Source organism: Cervus elaphus, chromosome 14, assembly GCF_910594005.1.
Source record: "Cervus elaphus chromosome 14, mCerEla1.1, whole genome shotgun sequence".
In the NCBI taxonomy this organism is placed as follows: domain Eukaryota; kingdom Metazoa; phylum Chordata; class Mammalia; order Artiodactyla; family Cervidae; genus Cervus; species Cervus elaphus.
This window is the reverse complement of record NC_057828.1, coordinates 14,907,383-14,926,310: the sequence shown is the minus strand read 5'-3', so window position 1 is coordinate 14,926,310 and position 18,928 is coordinate 14,907,383. Positions and strand designations below refer to the sequence as shown.

The window sequence follows — 18,928 nt, the reverse complement described above, 5'->3', positions numbered from 1 at the left end:
TGTGATCTCAGATATGTAACCTCTTGCAGTCTTTCCTGTCCTTTGGTGTTACTTTGAAGGATGTATACGATCGTGTGTGTACAGTTCTTGAACACACTACCAGGCACACAGTGTATGCTCAGTCAGTACATAGTTCTGCTGCTTTGCTGACACTATTTTTACAGGGGTTTGGGAATAGATTTTAATAAGATTCCAATTGATTTTATGTGATTATACTGTATATTCAGAGGTGAGAACTTTAAATTATTTACTTGAATTAGAATTTCATCATCTATAATTTTAATCAAAATAAACTAGTGTGGATAGTGAAAGTTTTGGTATTTTTATTTTCCATGATATCTCTTGACACTTTGAGCATAAAGATTACATAGTTGTTCCTATAATTTTTTCTTTGACAAGATGTAAGTGCAGTCATTAAAATTATATTTTCATATATAATAAAAATCACATGGTACTTGGCATAATTAGTATTTGGTGAGATGTTTGAATAAGCATTGTATTTTTTAAATCATAATATGAACATGAAAATCATCCTGCTGAAAGAAATCAGCTTGCATATTCAGAATGGAAGGTCAAAAATAAATTAATAATAGAATATTGATTTTAAAATAAGGATTTTTAGCAGTACTAAAGCACTTTGTTATTTGATTCAGTGCTCTTTGAGAACTTGGAGGGTCATCAGATTCCCATAAATTTTCAATATGGTGTTATCAGGTATATAGAAATGATTTTAAATTGACACCTGAGATAGGAATTGAATTGTTTGTTAAGAATTCTATTTTTCATTAGTTATCTTTTTAAACTTGAATTTTTCTGGTAGGAAAATACTATCTTTTAAAGATACTGCACTGTAGTAATAATTTGTACAAACAGTGTTTGGATTCTGTTTCTGAGTGTGTATACCTGTGCATGCACACATGTGCACATACACTTTTAAAAAAGAAAACTTCTGAAGTATTAATAGAATTCTCTATACTGAGGGAAGGGTTCCTTTTACTTTTCATCACACTAATTTGGTGTTATCCTCCTATGTGTGACCTTTGTCTAGTAATTTTGGTACTTAATAATTTTAGTCTTTTTATGACCATACAGAATAAAGTATGTGAAAAACAGACCTTACCAAGAGCTGGGGTAATGTAGCTCAGCATTCAGAATTATTCTGTGTAGAACAGAACGTTTAGATGACTGAATTAAAAATGGGAGATAAGCCTAGTATCAGTAGAATTAAACACATTAAATTATAAGTACTGAAACAGTCTCTGTGATTTTGAACTTTAATAGATGTTTCAGTGGATAACTCTTCAGAATAGAATCAAGGGTAAAAATGATTGATGTTAGAATTAGCATAAGTAACATCCTTACTGAATCAAGATTGAGAGATTTATATACTGGTATGAAATGAAAGCACTGTTTTAAAATTAATGGGTTAGTATTTCTTGATTTTAAAATTTGTAATGGAGCCAACAAAATTTCTGTGAAATATTTGGACCATAACACTCAGTGAAGGTTTTTTGTTTACCCTTTTTATTAAAAACTTGGTAAAAGTGCATTGTATACATTGTTCATCCTAGAATCAAGTGTTTCATCAAACATTTGTAGTTTTTCCCCCATCCCTCCCCGAAAGTTTTTAATTGGTGGAACAGGATATTTGTCACCCACCAAATTAAAAACTGCAGGTTTGTAAACTTGGCACTCAGAGAACGAAGAAGGTGCCATAAAATGATGAAGTATCGGCATGTGTACACCTGCTGTCAGGAAATAAACTTCCCATATGTTGTGGTTTGGCAGACATGCATCTTAAAATGTATTGAATGAAACTGCTGCTGCACCCTTTACCCTTTATCTGTTTTCAACAGTGCATTCTGTTTGTGCCTAAAAGTAATCACGGTTGCCTCAGTTAGAGGAGAAGGATAGATTTTTTTCAGATATGCTTGAAGTTAAGTGGTGAGGCTCCTTGAGAGTGCAATAACTGGCTGATTGAGGAAATCAGTGAAGTACTAGCTTGGCCCTGAACACCAACGAGGAAACAAACTTTCTGTTTTGAACATTTAATTTTTTTTTTTTATAAAAACTTGAGCCTGAGACACATTAATTTTTCACATTTTATCACGTCATGTCAAAATAATTTCCCCCAATAAATGTGAGTACTGATAAAAGAAAATGAACATCTCAGTTGTTTTTAAAAAGTGAATACTTAGATGAGAACTTCATTGCTGAAACCTCTGAACTTTATAACTATGTTTATGGAATACCGCAACTAAATCTTATTGCATGGAATATGGTTTTTAGAACTCTAGAAGAGGTCAGAAAATTTGTCCTTTGCACAATTATAAAGTTTGCTTAAAATTGACAGTAATGTTTTATTTACATATATTGAAATGGAAAACTAAATCTAAAATGAAGAGTCTTTTGACCATCTCCATTTTCTTAAATTAAAATTTACGTGGAAAACATGCAGATACATCCTCTTGGCCCCTAACGTAAGATTCGAACCATTGATGTATGCATGCCTGTTATTGCATGTTAATACACAGAATCCCCCTATGTGGATTTTTTAAGTAGATTTTTTAATAGGTTGTTTTGGGATACTTTTTTGTTATATAATGTATTTTTAAGAATTACCTTCTTCAGAAATTAAAAACAATGTTTTTGGATTCCTTTATGTGATGGGTTCTAACTAAAACTTGCTCCTGTGGATGTAATCACAATCATGTTAGCTACACATGCGTTGAGCAGTATTTTACAGGCTGCACGTTTTGGGGGAAAAAAAAGTCTTTTCTAATGTAGTTTACGGTGGCGATACCTGCCTGCCTTTTCTTTTGCTGCGTTGGCACAAGCGTTGTGCTTATTTTGTTGTAAATGGTTCCAGTATTTTATCAGTTCACTAGGCTGGAACTGATGAGAGGTAATTAGGTGGCTGTATTTACAGCTTGAGTAAGAAACTCGCCAGTGATTGAACACAAACTCATTGGGAGGGGGCACAGGATCGATTCTCAGCTTGGCGAGACAGATCCCCACATACACGTCTTCCAAGTGCAAGCGGCGGATGCTTAAAGAAGCTTTAAACACCTTCTCTGCCAGATCTCCAGAAAAAACATAGCCAGTCCCGGAACAGAAGACAGGATAGCGTTCACTAGGGTAGAGGTCTGGTGGCATGTACCACTTGCTGTCTTTGTTTCGATTGGGTGCATATCCCCTCATTAGGTAACCAGTAAAATAGTTATGTCTAGGAGGCAGGTCTGGCTTCAATAACTTATGTATTAAATACTCGGTATTGACAAACATGTCACTGTCAGTTTTCATTACATAAGGAATCCGCGGACAGTATGTTGCAACCCAGTTCATGCCCATGAGTGTTTTAATGGTCAGATTGTAGTATGTATCTAAGTAATCCTGTTGGATAATATCGTGGTACTGTCTGCTTTCTTCCAATATTGCACGTTGAAGGTAGCCACTTGATTTAATACTTACGCCTAAAAGAAAAATCCTTGTGATTTGAATACCAGGTGCTAGACTCTCATTGCCCCAAGTTTGCCGAATAGCTCGTCTGGCTTCTGTTTGTCCAGGTTCCGCAGCGATAAGTAGTATTAAAAAGGGGCTTTTCTCCTGGCACTTTTCAGGTTCATTGATGATGTATTTGAAATGGTAACCATTTGGGTGTCCAGTACCTTTCTCATTGTAAATGCTTCCGTTGGCACCAAGCGTGTTCTCCAGCCCTGTAACTCCTTGCACTGACAGATCCGTGTTGTTGGGGTCAGTTGCTGTTTGAGGCCTCAGGGTCTGAGGGACAGTTTCTTTCCAGATGTTCCGAAGAGAGCTGTGGTTTGTCTCACTTTTTGTAGAACGAAATCCACGGAAAGTGTATGTCACAGGGTTTTCTTTGAATCCAGCTCTGCCCGGCAGCCAGTCATGATGATTGAAAAACAGAAACATAGCAAAAAGAAACACGAGAGAAAGTACACCAATAAGATGGGTCCGAAACAGGGACCTCTTGGCATTCCAGCTCATCTTTGCAAAGCAGCAGTGTCTCCTCCTCCACTGAAGCATGTTGTAAATATCCAGTAATGGATGAGAGACACTGGTGGCTGGGGAACGTGTCCTTCTCCTGAATCAATACTGTTCTTTGGTAGTCATTTTCTAATTCGGTCACGTCGTCTCCCTCGCAGTCATTCTGTAAAAATGAATCATAAAAGTTTACAAAATGCTAAATACCACAGAACTGCTTTAAAGAGACAAATAAAATTAGGGCAGATGGGAATTTTTAAGCTGTGAAAATATGATCGCCCAGGAACAAAGTTTATAATTTGTCTTCCCTTGGCAACCTAATGTCCTGAGAACAGGATTAATTTTTTAAAAAATACAACTTTGGAGCGCAGTGAGCACTTTTAAGAGGTGATGGATTTTTCTTCCACTTGTTTCATCATCTCAGTAGCTCTGGTCATTTGTTCTTTTGACTAAAGTTAAGACTGAAAGTTGTGTGCATGGAGGAGAGAAACACTGCTGGATTCCTGGGAGAGGCCGTGTAAAGAGGCCTGAGAGCAGATGGAACATGTATTGGCATTAATTAAAATTGATTTGACATACCATTGGTGGTATGGTGCACAGTCAGCGGCCTTTTTTGTAAAATGGTCATGTATCAGTTGTGGGACAGACGGTGCAAGGTTGATTATGGCAGAGTTCTGTTAGTCACAGTACACTGCTTGGCATGTTTCCATTGGCCCCTCCTGTGTGGAGAAAGTCAATGAGAAGATGCACCTGTCAAAATTAATTTTCAGGGTTCAGTAACTTCAGCGCAAGATTGCAAGACAGTAATAAATTATGAACATTTGCAAATACCCTTTTCTCATTTTAACCTTCCACTTCAAATGTGAGACATTCAGATCATTGTCTTTACTTAGACGTAAGGTTGATTTTTAAAATATAGCAACTGATTATCTGTCTGGCCGTCACAGAGCACTGTCACGTATGAATCTCCATATTAGAATTAGCAGAGGACTGCTTTGAACAGTCTTCTGAGTTTTTCAAAATATAGACATTAGGTACTATTATATCCTCAGTTGTTTAAAATTTTAAATTTCACAGAATGCATTTTAAAAGATTTTTGAGTTATGCTGTGTTCTAAATTTGCATGTGGCGAATTTATTACATTTGTAGGACTTCAGTGACACTTAGACTTGCTTGACACTTAGAGCCCTACATTTAGAAGACAAAAATTATGAGCTGACAATATGGGAGGCTCATGATGCCATGTATTAAGAACTGGTCTTTGAAGAAGTTTTTCAGTGCATAGCACAGATTTGTTCATGTTTTTTCAGTTCTTAGTTTTTCTGGATCAAGGTGTGGGGGTAGAGGATAGGTGAGGAGCTATAGCTTGAATTCTATTAAAAGAGAATAAAAACTTTTTGAAAAGGGGACTAATGTTTAATTTTAACTTTTTCAACATTTTATTGTGATAATTATTTAAGGAAGAGAAAACTGGTCAATTAAAAATTTATTGTAAGAGCATTTGTTTATTAGAAATTTTATATATATATGTGTGAATGTGTTTATTTAGTTTGTGATACTAAGAAGTTTATGGTTAATACCAAGTATACTTTGATATGAAATTTAATTATTTGGGGGAAATAATGGCATTTACATGGAAGTCCTCATAAAATTGAATAACTAGAATAACATTCACTTATATAAAATGAAGTATTTAGAAAATATTGGTTGAAAGTATTAGACACATGTATGAATGAAAGTATTCTAGTAACAGCCACTAGGAGGAGCAAGTAGGTGGGAATTTGAACGGACTTCTAAAGTATAATAGTATAGGCACCAGCTTTTGATAATTTCTAGTATATGAAATGTACTTTTAGAAGTTATCGTTTTTCTCAGATATAAGAAATTATTTAATCATCTTGTGAGATAGGAGCAGTGTTTTTTTTCTTTTTAATTTTTCAGGTTTTAAAAACATAGAATCTAGTTATTTATTAGAATTTATTCACTTGAATTTTAATTTCACATTACTCTGATGAAGACCAAGACTTCCCTGTACCAGTAAAACAGTTCTGTTGTGAACTCAGCTGAAAATAATAGAGCTGAGTGTTCTAGTTTAGAAACTCACTTTTTTTCTTATAGTTGGTCATTCTGTTGAGATGAGAAAACTAAGCTTTTATTTTCAAATGAAATATTAGATAAATAGTAATAATTCTTCCTCCACCCCATAGAGGCCAGTAGCTACGAGGGTTATGTGTGTAAATTTAAAAGAAACAAAGCTTGCTTTTAATATTTATTTGATAATCTATTTTAAACATTCCAAAACTAAATTAAATCTATCATCTTTCTGTTGACATAGAATGCTTGAAATCTGGTTGAAGTCTAATCATGTAGATCTTTCAAGAGTGTAAATTTGATGGTTTAAGAAGTAATAACTAGAAGGTCAGATATTTGAATGAATAAAGAACTGAAAAATGAATGCAGGTAAATATATTAGTAAATTGTATTTTTATGAAAATATGCCTGAAGTGATGTTTCTAAAGTACTTCAGTGTTACAGAAAAGAGCCAATTATTATATATTGTAATCTGGCATAGTACCCATAGTTTATGGTCCTGTGTGATTTTGTAGCAATATGTAATGAAGATGCATCTTAATTTAAATTCATTATATTTGTATGTTTGTAAATATTAAGCTGCTCAAACTTGAAATCTGTATATACCTGTTTCACAACTCTCCCATTGGTAAATGTAGTACATATATCTAGCCTTTAAAATTTCTTTATTAAAAAGTTTTTCAGGTATTTATCATAATTGTTTTGTTAGAAAGTACAGTTAAAGTAACAATTCCTCCTCCTATTAAATGATAAAATTCTTTTCCACTTACTGCCTGTTGTACATTAATTCTTAAGAAGTGGTAATAAAACTAGAAAGTTGAAATATTTTGATATTCTAAATAGTCTTTGCACTTTTACATTTTCACAGTAGCAGTAGCTTTGATTTATCTTTTATGGGTTTTTATGATAATATTGTCAAGTTATTCATGTGTATTTACATCTTATGGGTTGACGCTCATGGAGAGGATGTTACTGTAAAATGTTACCTTTTTGTCTCTCTCACACACACTCATGCTTTGTTTTTATTATCTGGCTTTTAAAAGTGTTGATATTTTTAGTCCGTTGGAACAGTTCTAGAGTTTAGGGGTGCCTGAGTAAAAAACTCTGCACTCCTATTTTGAGATAGATAGCTAATACAAATGTTTAATTGGTGACTTTAACATTGAGAGATAAAGGCTCTAAAAGAGACTTGAGGTTTTTTGTTTGTTTAATACCGTCTGATTTCATTCTTTAATGGACTAAATGCTGTGAGTGAGAGTTGGTGTTGAACTGTAATAATAATAGGCCTGATAGACTTGTTTAATCTTAATTTTAGAATAAAATGCTTACATATGTCTTTAAAATGTTTGCCTTTTGTGATGATTAAATAATGAGTTGTGCTATGAAGTTAGCAAAAATCGGAATCTTTGAGGACCTGTAAAAATTTTTAGAAATACATGAGTTCCTGAGCCATGAGCTGCTATTCTGGGATTGTTACTAAAATAGTTTATTAGATTCATTTTTGCCTTGCACACACATACTGTGCGAATAGTTCACTGTTACATATTTATATAGCCTGGCACAGTGGCTACATTTAAGTTTAATTTTTTGACCTTGTATTGCTGTTACATGGATATTTTTATATCAGAGTATTTTCATATTATGTTTTTGAGTTTCACTTTAAAAATGATCACCAAAACCAATCTTATATTTTGATCATTTAGAATCAGTCTGTTGCCTAAAGTAAAGACTTGCTTTTAGTAATATTAGCAGGTATTTATATTTCTTTGTTTGAAGTTGTATTCGTGGACATGTAAATCTCCTGTGGTAGTGTGCTGTGCATAAACACACACTGCCTTCTGTGATCCTGTACAAATGCTTTCCTTTTAGTATCTTACAGTTCAGTGGTACTTAAAATTTGTTGATAGTCTTCAGAGGTTGTGCTTGTTATTTTTATTTAGGGAGATGGACATAGGAGGGAAGATTTTGTTACTAAAACCTGCTCTATATTAAGATTTTGCTTTAAAAGGACTGAAAAAGCTCTTAATATTAGGATCATTTTTTTATACCATTTAGTGTAATTTTACTGCATTGACTCCTTTGATAGCCATTTTAAGGAGAGCCCTTTAATTTACTGGATAAGGATTCAACTTGACCTAATTTGATAGAGGATTGCTGTGTTTTCTTTAGCGGGTTTCAGATTTTTTTTTTAAGTTTCATTTTTCAGAGAAGCCTTTAAGCACATCTTGTTACTATTTGCCTTTTCTGTAATCCATAATTACTGCAAGCTACATATTTACTTGAATAAAGCAGTGACAGCTTGTCTTCTAAACAGTGACAAATTTTAAAATCATATATTTAGAAACCCTCTCATAGTTTCAAGGACAGTGAAATGTATGAACTTGTTTATTAGAGATTAGTTCCTCCTGGGCTATAAAAAGGTAACAGACATTTAAATGAGTATCACACACAAGATAACGACATACCTTCCTTGGTCAGGCCATTTATGTGGCGAGGATTATGCCCACTGAAGATACTTTTGGCACGCCATCGCTCCAGCAAAAAGATGCTATCAAACACGCACACCTCCCCCAACAGTCTGCCTCCTGCGATTGCTTTTCACAGTGTCCAAAGTGTCCATCTGTCTGCTTGTCTTCGCGTTCCCTTCCTTGTTCATATGGGTCCTAATCTTCTGAGGTTTTTCCTTTCTTTCATTTTCTCTTTCTTTAAACAAAAGAGCTGTGGTGGTGGTTCGTTCTGTTTGGAGCACTGTCGACTCTTCCCGACAGTTGATGCATTGAAGCTTTTTACATCTGCTGTCTTCCTGGCCGGACAATGCAGTGCTCTATTCTCTTCTCAGTATCCATATTTCTACTAAGAACCCTGAGCTGCAACGTAAAGCAGCCAGAGCTAGAATGGAGTGCTCCGATTGTATTGGAAAAGAGCAGGATTTAACTCTCTCTCGTCGTTGCCTGGCAGCTGCAGAAGGATTTTGAGCAGTTTCACTGGGGTTTTAGTCTGTAATATGAAATCCACGGTTCCTCAGCTGCTGCACAGGCAGGCAGCAGTTTAAATGTGGGCTTGACAGATGCTCTCTCTGACAGAGCAGAATTTAACGTCACTGCTTGGCTGAATCCCACGTGATTGTTTGCATTCATTTTGATTAAAAACCCAAGGTAGGGAGAAGCTTAGAGATTTTGCTTCTTTGTGTTAAATTATTATAGTCAATGTAAGTGTAGTGATAAGTGAATAATACAAAAATGGAAGGATTATGAAATGAATGGTTATTTTATTTTTTTCAGCTTATTCCCCCCCCCCTTTTTTTTTTTAACTTTACATTCAAGCATAGATTTTCTAAATGTTTTCAATGTTAAGATGTTGGTTTTCATGTTACCTGCATGATTTTACCCGCCGTATAGCGTTAGTATGTAACTTGGTGTAATTTAACCCTTTCATTGCACTCCTTCCCTTGAGGGTTTTTTTTTTTCCTCAAATTGTTCTAACTTTAGTTTTACTAATGTTTAGTTACAACTCATAGACCATTTTTAATGAGTAACTTAGACATCCCCCCATTATTTTCTGCAGTTTATATAAATCAGCTGCCATGAATTGTTTTACTGACACATGATTTGATATAGCCACTTCTTTTTATATGTGCAGTTTCTAGTGTTCTTGAAGGCAGCAAAACTTTATTTTTAATCACTTTGTAATGTCATCATTTATTTTTTCTTTTTCTTTAAAATTACTTGTTTGGTGGAATTCAACAAAATAATGTAATAGATGAAGCATAGTTGCACAGGATCTTCTTGGTGGGTAGTGAGATCTTACTAATCATATTTATTTGTCCTAATATTTCAGGATGGTTTAGTAACTTGCCATCAAGCAAACTTTTCCATAAACACTAGATACTCACTCTGAAATATTTCTTTGTATGATTAGTCTGTTGGGCACCTTGCTGCTTTTTTTCTTCAAGTACTGGGGGCATTGTCCTTTATTAAAATAACTTGAATTATTAGATTTTCCTCAGATTTTAGGGACATTAACTCATAGAAATTTACCATTTTGAAACTTAAGCCATATATTTGTGGTCATATATTTTTGGTCCCACCTATTTTCCCTACTAATGTATGTTGTTTCAAATATAGATTTATGTTTTCTCTAATATTTTTAATTTTTTGTTTTCATTTTATTTTTTAGTGTAAATGATGAAATGTGTTTTGTAGTTTTAGGAATCCTAAGACTTTTTTTTTTTTTTAAGGGATGTATGTGATTTTCCTGGAAATGTTAGTCGGAACATTAAGAATTTTACAGATGGGAAACCTAAGGCCTGGAGCTTTGGCTTTTCCTGGTAAAGTGTGAAGGATAGAACTAAAACCCAGATTTCTTGGCATTTAGTCCCTAAGTCCACATGTATTACATGTTCGCTACTCTTTGTTTTTAATTAAACTTAGGTGGCAGAGTGATGGTTAAGTGCCTGCTTAAAATGACTTATTTTATAAAAGTGTAAGTAGATCTTACTAGGTCACTATGTATCAATAATTCCTGACGTAGGATTTGACTGTGCTAGCAGCAGCAGTGACTCAATTCATGTTGCCTGCCGAGCCTGCTTGAGCTGTTAGATAAATAACTTTTTTTCTGATAAGGTTTTATTATTGTAATACCCATTTTAAAGATGAAGAACCGGAGTTTAGAGTTATAAAACAGTTATCCCAAATATCAGATGATTAGTGATAAGAAAGAGTCCAGCTGGGAATTAAAGCAAATGTAAGTTGTTCTCAACCATTATGCTGTGTGGCCCTGCTGGAGAACTGGGGGAATTTTTTCCTGTCACTAGCACAGCATGGGGCTTCCCTGGTGGCTCAGTGGTAAATAATCTGCCTGTTCATTCAGGAGATGTGGGTTCAATCCCTGGGTTGGAAAGATCCCCTGGAGAAGGAAATGGCAACTCACTCCAGTATTTTTGCCTGGGAAATCCCATGGACAGAGGAGCCTGATGGACTGCAGTCCATGGGGTCTCAGAGAGTCAGACATGACGGAGCACACCATCACGGCATACCCAGAGATATGGTTTTAAATGTTCAGATGTTTGTGTTTTTGTTTTATTTACTCGATCAATAGATATGTATCTGATCAACTACTGTGTGCCAGCATTTGCAATTAGGCACACCTTAATAAATGTTAAAGATACAAAGATGGTTTAGATGCATCCCCTGCCCTTCCTCCAGGAAGGATAAAACAGTTATTTTTGGCTGTCTTTTTGATTGCCCCACTGAATTTCTTATGGATCTTGACTATTAACTCCGTAGATAACCTGCTGGTTAGTGGCCCCTGCAGTTGGGTGGAGCCCTTGAAATCCCAGTAGACTGTTGTCTCAACTGAGCAAGTGTTCATATGGCAGAGGAGACTTCTGAAAGCTCGTGAGAGGATACCTGTGTGCCAAATCAGAATTTACTTTAAACTTTCAGGTGCAGCTGCATTCTGTTTCTTACGTTTACGTTAAGCTAGCTTAGGAACTTTACAGAACAACAGCAGACATGAGATAAAAGTTCCTTCAGTGATTTTTCTAGCAACCTGCATGTTTCCAGCCAAGAAAAGCTGTAAAAGTCTTATGACAGGCAAGCTTGTAGAAGCTCTTCCTTCAGTCTAGTTTCTTTTAACATCTGAATTCTATGGTTAAACTTTCTCACTAAATGTGACAGATTTCTTTATCAGACTCAGCAAACTGGCAGCTATTTTGTTAAGTTTTATAGTTATAAATGTCTTGTAATTTTTACTTGCATAGGTCTGCTTTTTAATTTTATAGCACATCCCTGGTGGGAAAATTGGTGAATATTACTATATGCATCATGGCCAGAATTATCCAGGTTCATATTAGGGTATTCCCGTGCATGTCTAGAATATCCCTTAAGGAGCCAGAATTTAAAGACAGAATTTGCTGTGCCTCCTAACTCTTTTAAGTCTTAAATGGGTACAGAAATAATAATTTTTTTATTCATGTTGTTAATAGTTTTTGAGTGATTATTACATGATCAATCAGGTATAGATTTGTTCAGTATGTAATAGGAAAGGTAAATGATTTCATGAATTATATTATGTATCTATATAAATTCAACTAAATGTCCTTGGTAAAAAGAAGGCTGGAGAAAGGAATGTGGAGATAGCACTTCAACCAGGGTGGGTGATGAGCAAACAGCCTTGGGAGACATGAATCAGTTTTCCCTTCATTGGTCTCCATTCCTGTTTATGCTTTGGTCTGGCTAGTAGGCCCCTGAATGCAAGCCATTTATTTCACCTGAAAAACTAGCTATCTTTTTACACTGCTGGAGAAAAATCTTAATGTTTTGGAGCAGATGTAATTTCCAACGTAATACACTGAAAAACTCCATTTATACCAAATTAGTTAGGTAACACCTTCAGTTTTATTGAGATAATCAGCAGTTTTGCATGGCAATGTTTACTTGGAGTTTATCTAGAGACTGCTTTGACTTAAAATCAAATGACATCTTTTTCATTACATAAAAAGATTTGGACAGATGACATATTTTTGACTATTTACTATTAGTAGTTTTCCTTTTTGAAAAGAAATGGATGTGTTTATTAAGAATTTTGTATTTTCCTTTGACCCTTATTGATGTTTTACAAACCAGTTTTACTTTTCTTTGAACTCACAGAGCAGGAATTAGCTGATTGCAAATTAGCAATCTCAGAATGACCACAAGTGTCAGTGTTTGCCTGCCTTACTATTTTGCCTTCAGTTTTCACTCATATGTTTAAGATTTCTATTGACTTGAAAGCGGAGCTAGATTTAAATGTCTCTTTGACATTTGTCTATTTTAATTCACACAAACCATTAATGACCCTAAGAGAAAAAGTAAGCATCTAAAATCAGCAGTAATTTGGAAAGTACTGTAACAATAAAGGCATACCTCAGAGATATTTGGGATTCAATTCCAGGCTACTATAGTAAGTGAGTACTGAATTGAAGTGAGTCACAGGAACTTTTTTGTTTCCCACTGCATAGAAAAGTTATGTTCCCAGTATATTTTGTGCAATAGTAGTATTATGTCTAAAAAACAACGTACATATTTTAATTAAAAAATGCTAACTGTGATCTGACAACATAGGGTTGTCATAAACCTTCAATCTGTTAAAAAAAAAAAGTGCAGTATATGCAGTGCAATTAAAGTATGCCTTTTTGCTTGTATATGCTTTGGTTTCTCAGTAGCACAGCTCTTTCTTTTCAGCACAAATCAACTAGAATCTTTCAGTTGTTTTTTTGGCGCACACAGAATAATCTTGGAGGTTAGAGCTGGGTGGTATTGAGCTTGCTACTGCTTTCCTAGGACACGTTCTAGAAGTTTACAAGGGCAGGTGTTTTTGGCTGACAACAGAAATGAAGGGTGTTTAGTGCATGTGGCCAGGGAATGTAGTGTGTCGGGACAGGTTTTGAAAACAGCAAAGACTAGTCGTGTGTTCTGCAGGACCTCCGAATGTCCGTGTGTGTGTGTGTGAGAGAGACCGGGGGTCCCCAGTCTCTGGGAGCTAATGCTTGATGGTCGGGGGTGGAGCTGATGGAATAATAGCAGAAAGTGCACAACAAAGGCAATGCGCTGGAGTCATCCTGAACACTGCTCCTCCTCGGGTCTGTGGAAGAATTGTCTTCCGTGAAACCAGTCCCTGGTGCCAGAAGGTTGGGGCCGCTGTGTTAGACCATTTTTATTATTAAACGAACCTAAAACATAATTGGAATGCAAAGTCTATTGCTAGGACATTGGTTTCCAGTAAAAGTTTTGCCTATATAGGTTAGTTATGTTACCTGTGCATTTCATTTTAGATGGCTAGAGGGGTCAGTGTAAAATATCCTTAAAGGGGATGTGTTGAGTTTGATAGAGTTGCGAAGGTGCGATAGGTCCGCACCTCTAAATTGTTTGAGACATCTTACGGGCCAGTAGCTGTAATTATTTGATTCCCAAAACAATCATATTGATATAATTCCAAACATGTAACCTTTGATAGAGCTGGGCAACAGAGTATTATTTATTCACATGAAAGAAAAGAAGAGCAAATTTATAAGCTGTAGAGCAAAATTATAAGCTGTATAGGTTTGAAGAAACCCATGTTGAATTATGTCTTCAAACGTAGTCATTTAATTGGACCCTTCAGGTTGTACTGTAATGGCATTGTTCCTAGTGAAAAAGTATTACTTACATTAGAATAATGGAATTTCAGAGTAGAATTGGACCTTTGAGGTCATCTAAAAATCTAGTTTCCTCATTTTACAGGCAAGGTAACTAAGACCCTGAGAGGCTGAGATTTTTCTCAAAGGTTTGCTCTTAATGTAGCAGAGCCACATTGAGCTAGAACCTAGAGCTCGAGACGTGTACGTCAGGTTTTTTTTTTTTGCACTGGTTTACTCTGTCTCTAGTTACATTAGTGTATTTGTTTTTAGTCCGTGGACCCATGAGATTCACAAATGATCCTGTGGACCTTCTACATTACCTGTGTCCCTCTTCCATTATGAAAACAATTCTCCTGACTTTAAGTGAGAAAAATAAAGCTTTTATTAAACCTCAGTGAGAAAGAATTGTTTATCATGGACTTCAATGTTAAAGGAGGTCGGTACACGTACTTTGGTTTGTTTCTAGTTGCAGTGCTCTGATTAGCATTTTATCTAAATTATTTATCTGTAGATTAAGGAACTACATTCATGTGGATGTAATTTTTTAATCTACAGATAAATAATTTTTAAAAACCTGACGTTTTCCCAATATGATAGAATGCCTCTTTAAAGAGTTTTGTGTTCTATCTCACTCTCTTTTGATCTAAAATTTTTATTGCTGTATTTGTCTGGGTTCTCCAGAGAAAGAAGTCAATAGGGTAGATAGATAGATTGTGAGGAATTGACATATGTGGTTAGGAAGACTGAAAAGTTCCAGGATTTGCTGTTGGCAAGCTGGTGACCCAGGGAAGCTGACGGGCTCGCGGCGCTCTTGGCTGAGTCCGAAGGACGGAGAGCTGGAGGACTAGTGGTGTAAGCGCTCCAGTCTGCCTCCGAGGCAGGAGAACTCCAGTGTCCTTCCTTGAAGCAGCCAGCCAGAGGGGAAGTCTCCTCTTCTCTGCCTCTTCGTTGTCGTCAGTTCTCCAGTGGGTTGGGCGAGACTCATCTGCAGTGGGAGGGCAATCTGCTTTACTCGGTCTACAGATTCAAACGTTCGTCTCACCCAGACGCATCCTTGTAGACATGTCCAGAGTAATGTTTTAGCCACATGCCAGGGATATTAATTCCTTATCAAATCTTTTCTCCCATTCTTTGGATTGACTTCTCTGTTGTTAGTGTCCTTTAATGCATAAAAACTTTTAATTTTGATTAATTCCAGTTTATCTGCTTTTCTTCTGTTTTCCTGTACCTTTTAGTACTACTTTCACTTTCACATATCCGTGAAACTGATGTCAAATCTAATGTCATGAAGCTTTTACTCTTTGATTTTTTATCTGTAGGTTTTTAAATTTTTTTTCAAAGTTGTATCTCCTAAAATTAGGCTTCTGATCCATTTTGAGTTATTAATAGTTTTTGTAGATGATGTAAGATAGTGGTCCAGCTTCATTCTTTTGCATGTGCATATCCAGTTTTCCTAGCACTGTTTGTTGAAGACTATCCTTTCCCAATTCATGGTCTTAGCTCCTGTGTCAAAAATCAATTTGCCATGTACGTGAAAGTTTATTTCTGGGCTATCTTATTCCGTTGGTCTATGGATCTGCCTTCTTTCCCTGCTACAGTATTTTTATTACTGTACCTACAAGTTTTAAAATCTGGAAGTTTTAGTCCTCCAACTTTGTTCTTTTTCAGAATTAGTTTGGTTCTTTGGGGCTGCTTGAAATTCCACGTCAGTTCTAGGATAAGTTTTTCTTTCTGCAAAAACACCTTTGGGATTTTGAAAGGGATTGCATTGCATCTATAGATTGCATTGGGTAATTTTGAAATCTTAATGCTATTAGTCTTAGCAGTCCATGAACATAGATGTCTTTCCATTTGTTTATGGCTTTAATTTCTTTCAGCATCAATCTAAAGTTTTCAGTGTACAGTTTTTTTTTTTTTTAGCTTCTTGATTAAATTTATTCTTGAGTATTTGATTTTTAAATGCTATTCCAAATGGAATTGTTTTCCTAATTTCCTTTTTAAGTTACTGATTGGTAGTGTATAGAGATGCTGTGGATGTTTTTGATTTGATTTTGTATCCTGCAGTTTTGCAGAGATAGTTGATTAGTTGTGTAGACTACATTATAGTGTGAAGATAACTTTTATATGCACTGGGAAACAAAAAAAAAAGTGTGGCGCACTTTATTGAGATACTAGCTTGTTGCAGTCGTGTGGAGCCAAACCAGCAACATCTCTGAGGTGTGCCTGTGTAGGTTCACTGTACTGGGTTTTAGAAATGTGTCAACTGCTTTCTGTGTTAGCAAGCATTGTATACATGCACTCCAGGTTATGATTAGTCTAAAAAACAAAAATTAAGTTGTACTTAAAATTTGTATCAAGTTTTTTGCTCCTGAAACCTTTAGTGCTTTTCAGCCTCTTTGTGATTTGCTCAGGGTTGCAGTTTCCTTTTTTTACCTAGTTTTTCCAAAATGATTTTCTTAAAGACTCATTCTGGAACTTAAGAAATTCAGATGCTTAAAAAAGAAATCCTAATATTTGTGAGTTCTGAATATCAAATACAGATTTCATGGGAATAAGTTACTTTTTAAAAAGACAAAACATGCAAGTGTACAATTAATATTGATTTACTTTTTAAAAACGTTACTTTTTGTCTCATAAATACAGTAGTCAAAGAGGTAGACTATCAACTAGAATCTGTGTGTATATATATAGTCTATATGTTTTCGTCATTAAGAAATTTCAGTATCTTATTAATTTTTATGTAAACTGCATTTTTCAGAATTAAATATAGTATATTTTTCATACTGATACTTGTTACAAATTTTTTTCTTACAATATTTTGTATTATGGTGTTATTTTCTACTTGTTTAAGCGGCAGATACCAGTATTCTTTCTCCCAATACCAGAAGATTCTAGATTCTCTTCACTTGCTAAAAGAAAGCAAGGAGGGATTGTAAACAGTTACCTTGTTTGGTTGTGTTATGTTTTGCCGATAACGATTCTGTCAGTTTCCCCCATCCCTTTTTGCCAGTTACTTCTTTTCCAGAATGCCTCCAGTCTTGGTGAAATTATAATGATTCTGACTTTTTGAAAGAAAGCAGGTTTTCCTCTCCAGTTAGCACAACTCATCAGCTCTTTCAATTGTTTTGTGCTGATACTTTTCTTCTCCCAGCTGAATAGCATTTTTCCCCCAGTCCAAATATCTTTAAAAATACAGAGTTGTCAGTCTGCTCCATATTACTGCCAATTATTATTTCTTCATTTTGTTTCTTTTATTCTTTGTTTTCCTTCTATTTCAGTTTCTTAACATATGCCAGATAGACCTCTTTGTAGCCTTCGAAAAGCTATTTTACATCTCTTTCTTCATCTTTAAGAGGTGCTGGAATTAGGTTATGTGGTTTCTGAGGTCCTTTATGTAGTGACATACAAAATAATGCAGATCAGAGTAACATGAGCTTTTAGCTGCTCTTGTATTGGTTAGGGAGTCCTTGAAATGGCTGTGAACTAACCATATGATTTGCAGAGGTCTTTCTGTTTTCATTTCAAGGAGCTCACAGCCTACTGAAGTGGCATGGCTATATATGTGTGTGCGTTTGAACTTACTTGTGTTTACTTATCCAAAATTAAGCAAAGTTGTACTATAGTGACTGACAACTCAAAATTTTCAGTGAATTTGAGAAGACAAAATTAGATAAAACTCTCCTGGTTGCAGGTAACAGATTCTGCTCCAGTAAGTAAGACAAAAAAGTGTGTGGGTTGCATAGAATGAGATGAGGGATTTTAGTGGCTCTTGGAATCAAGAAGATTCCAAGGATTAGCGGGAGAAGAGGTCTTACAGGCCACTGGAACTAGATAGGTGTTATGAGGGATATTGTATTCCATGTCTCTTCTTGCATGCTGGTAACTTCTTTATATCATTCTGCAGATGGGTTTTCTCCATGAGTCACGAGACACCATTATCTGTAATTTTAGACTTAACTCCTTATAGGCTTATGACTAGCTGACTCCCATTTATAAAACACAGAGAACTCTCTATAGACTGAGCCCAGGACTAGCCAGCCTTCTAGTCAAATGTAGACAGAAGGAGGCCTGCATATGTGCATGCTCATTGTTCTTCCTGACTCATTTTCTTCATTTTTCTTCCTTCTCTGTGTACTTAAACTGACCCAGTTTACGTGTGTGTGCTGTGCTTTGTCGCTCAGTTGTGTCCAAACTCTCTGTGACCCCAGGGACTGTAGCCCGCCAGGCTCCTCTCCATGGGGGTTCTCCAGGCAAGAATACTGGAGTGGGTTGTCATGCACTCCTCCAGGGAATCTTCCCAACCCAGGGATCGAACCCAGGTCTCCCACACTGCAGGTGGATTCTTTACTGTCTGAGCACCAGGGAATTCCCAGTATTTACTTGTAAGAATTCAAAAGGAATACAGTTAATCTTGTTATTATATAATATCTAGTTGATTCCTCCTTATAAAGGAACATGGGAGAGAAAGCTAAAATCTCTTTGGTTAGTTTCTATTTAGTGATTATCCCTTGGCTTCTGATTTTTAGAATTCTAGAACTAAGTTCAATATGACCAACGTTTGTTGAGCATCTGTTGTGTTGTAGGTACTAGATTTACAAAGATGAGTAAAAGCAGTTGTGTCCCCTAACATGAACTTAGAGAAAAATATAGATCAGACAATTTCAGTGCATTAAA

The 18,928-nt window shown here is 35.6% G+C and overlaps 2 protein-coding genes across 3 annotated transcripts in view; one reads left to right on the top strand and one right to left on the bottom strand.

Moving 5' to 3' along the window:
- Positions 1-18,928, top strand: part of CDC73 (cell division cycle 73) — a 98,223-nt gene that overhangs the window by 44,190 nt on the left and 35,105 nt on the right. The window lies entirely within an intron of this gene.
- Positions 1,502-9,152, bottom strand: B3GALT2 (beta-1,3-galactosyltransferase 2). Of its 2 annotated transcripts, XM_043922988.1 has the most exons (3): positions 8,562-9,128; positions 4,585-4,724; positions 1,502-4,171 (listed from the first exon to the last, which is right to left on the bottom strand). In XM_043922988.1, the coding sequence occupies exon 3, from the start codon at positions 4,045-4,047 to the stop codon at positions 2,779-2,781; it is 1,269 nt and encodes a 422-aa protein (XP_043778923.1). In that variant the 5' UTR covers positions 4,048-4,171; positions 4,585-4,724; positions 8,562-9,128; the 3' UTR covers positions 1,502-2,778. The 2 variants fall into 2 exon arrangements, with proteins under 2 accessions (XP_043778923.1, XP_043778922.1); XM_043922987.1 differs by lacking the exon at positions 4,585-4,724 and having other exon boundaries at positions 8,562-9,152.

Excerpts from the sequence above, each read along its gene's own strand:
- B3GALT2 (XM_043922987.1), bottom strand. The coding sequence starts at position 4,047 with ATGCTTCAGTGGAGGAGGAGACACTGCTGCTTTGCAAAGATGAGCTGG.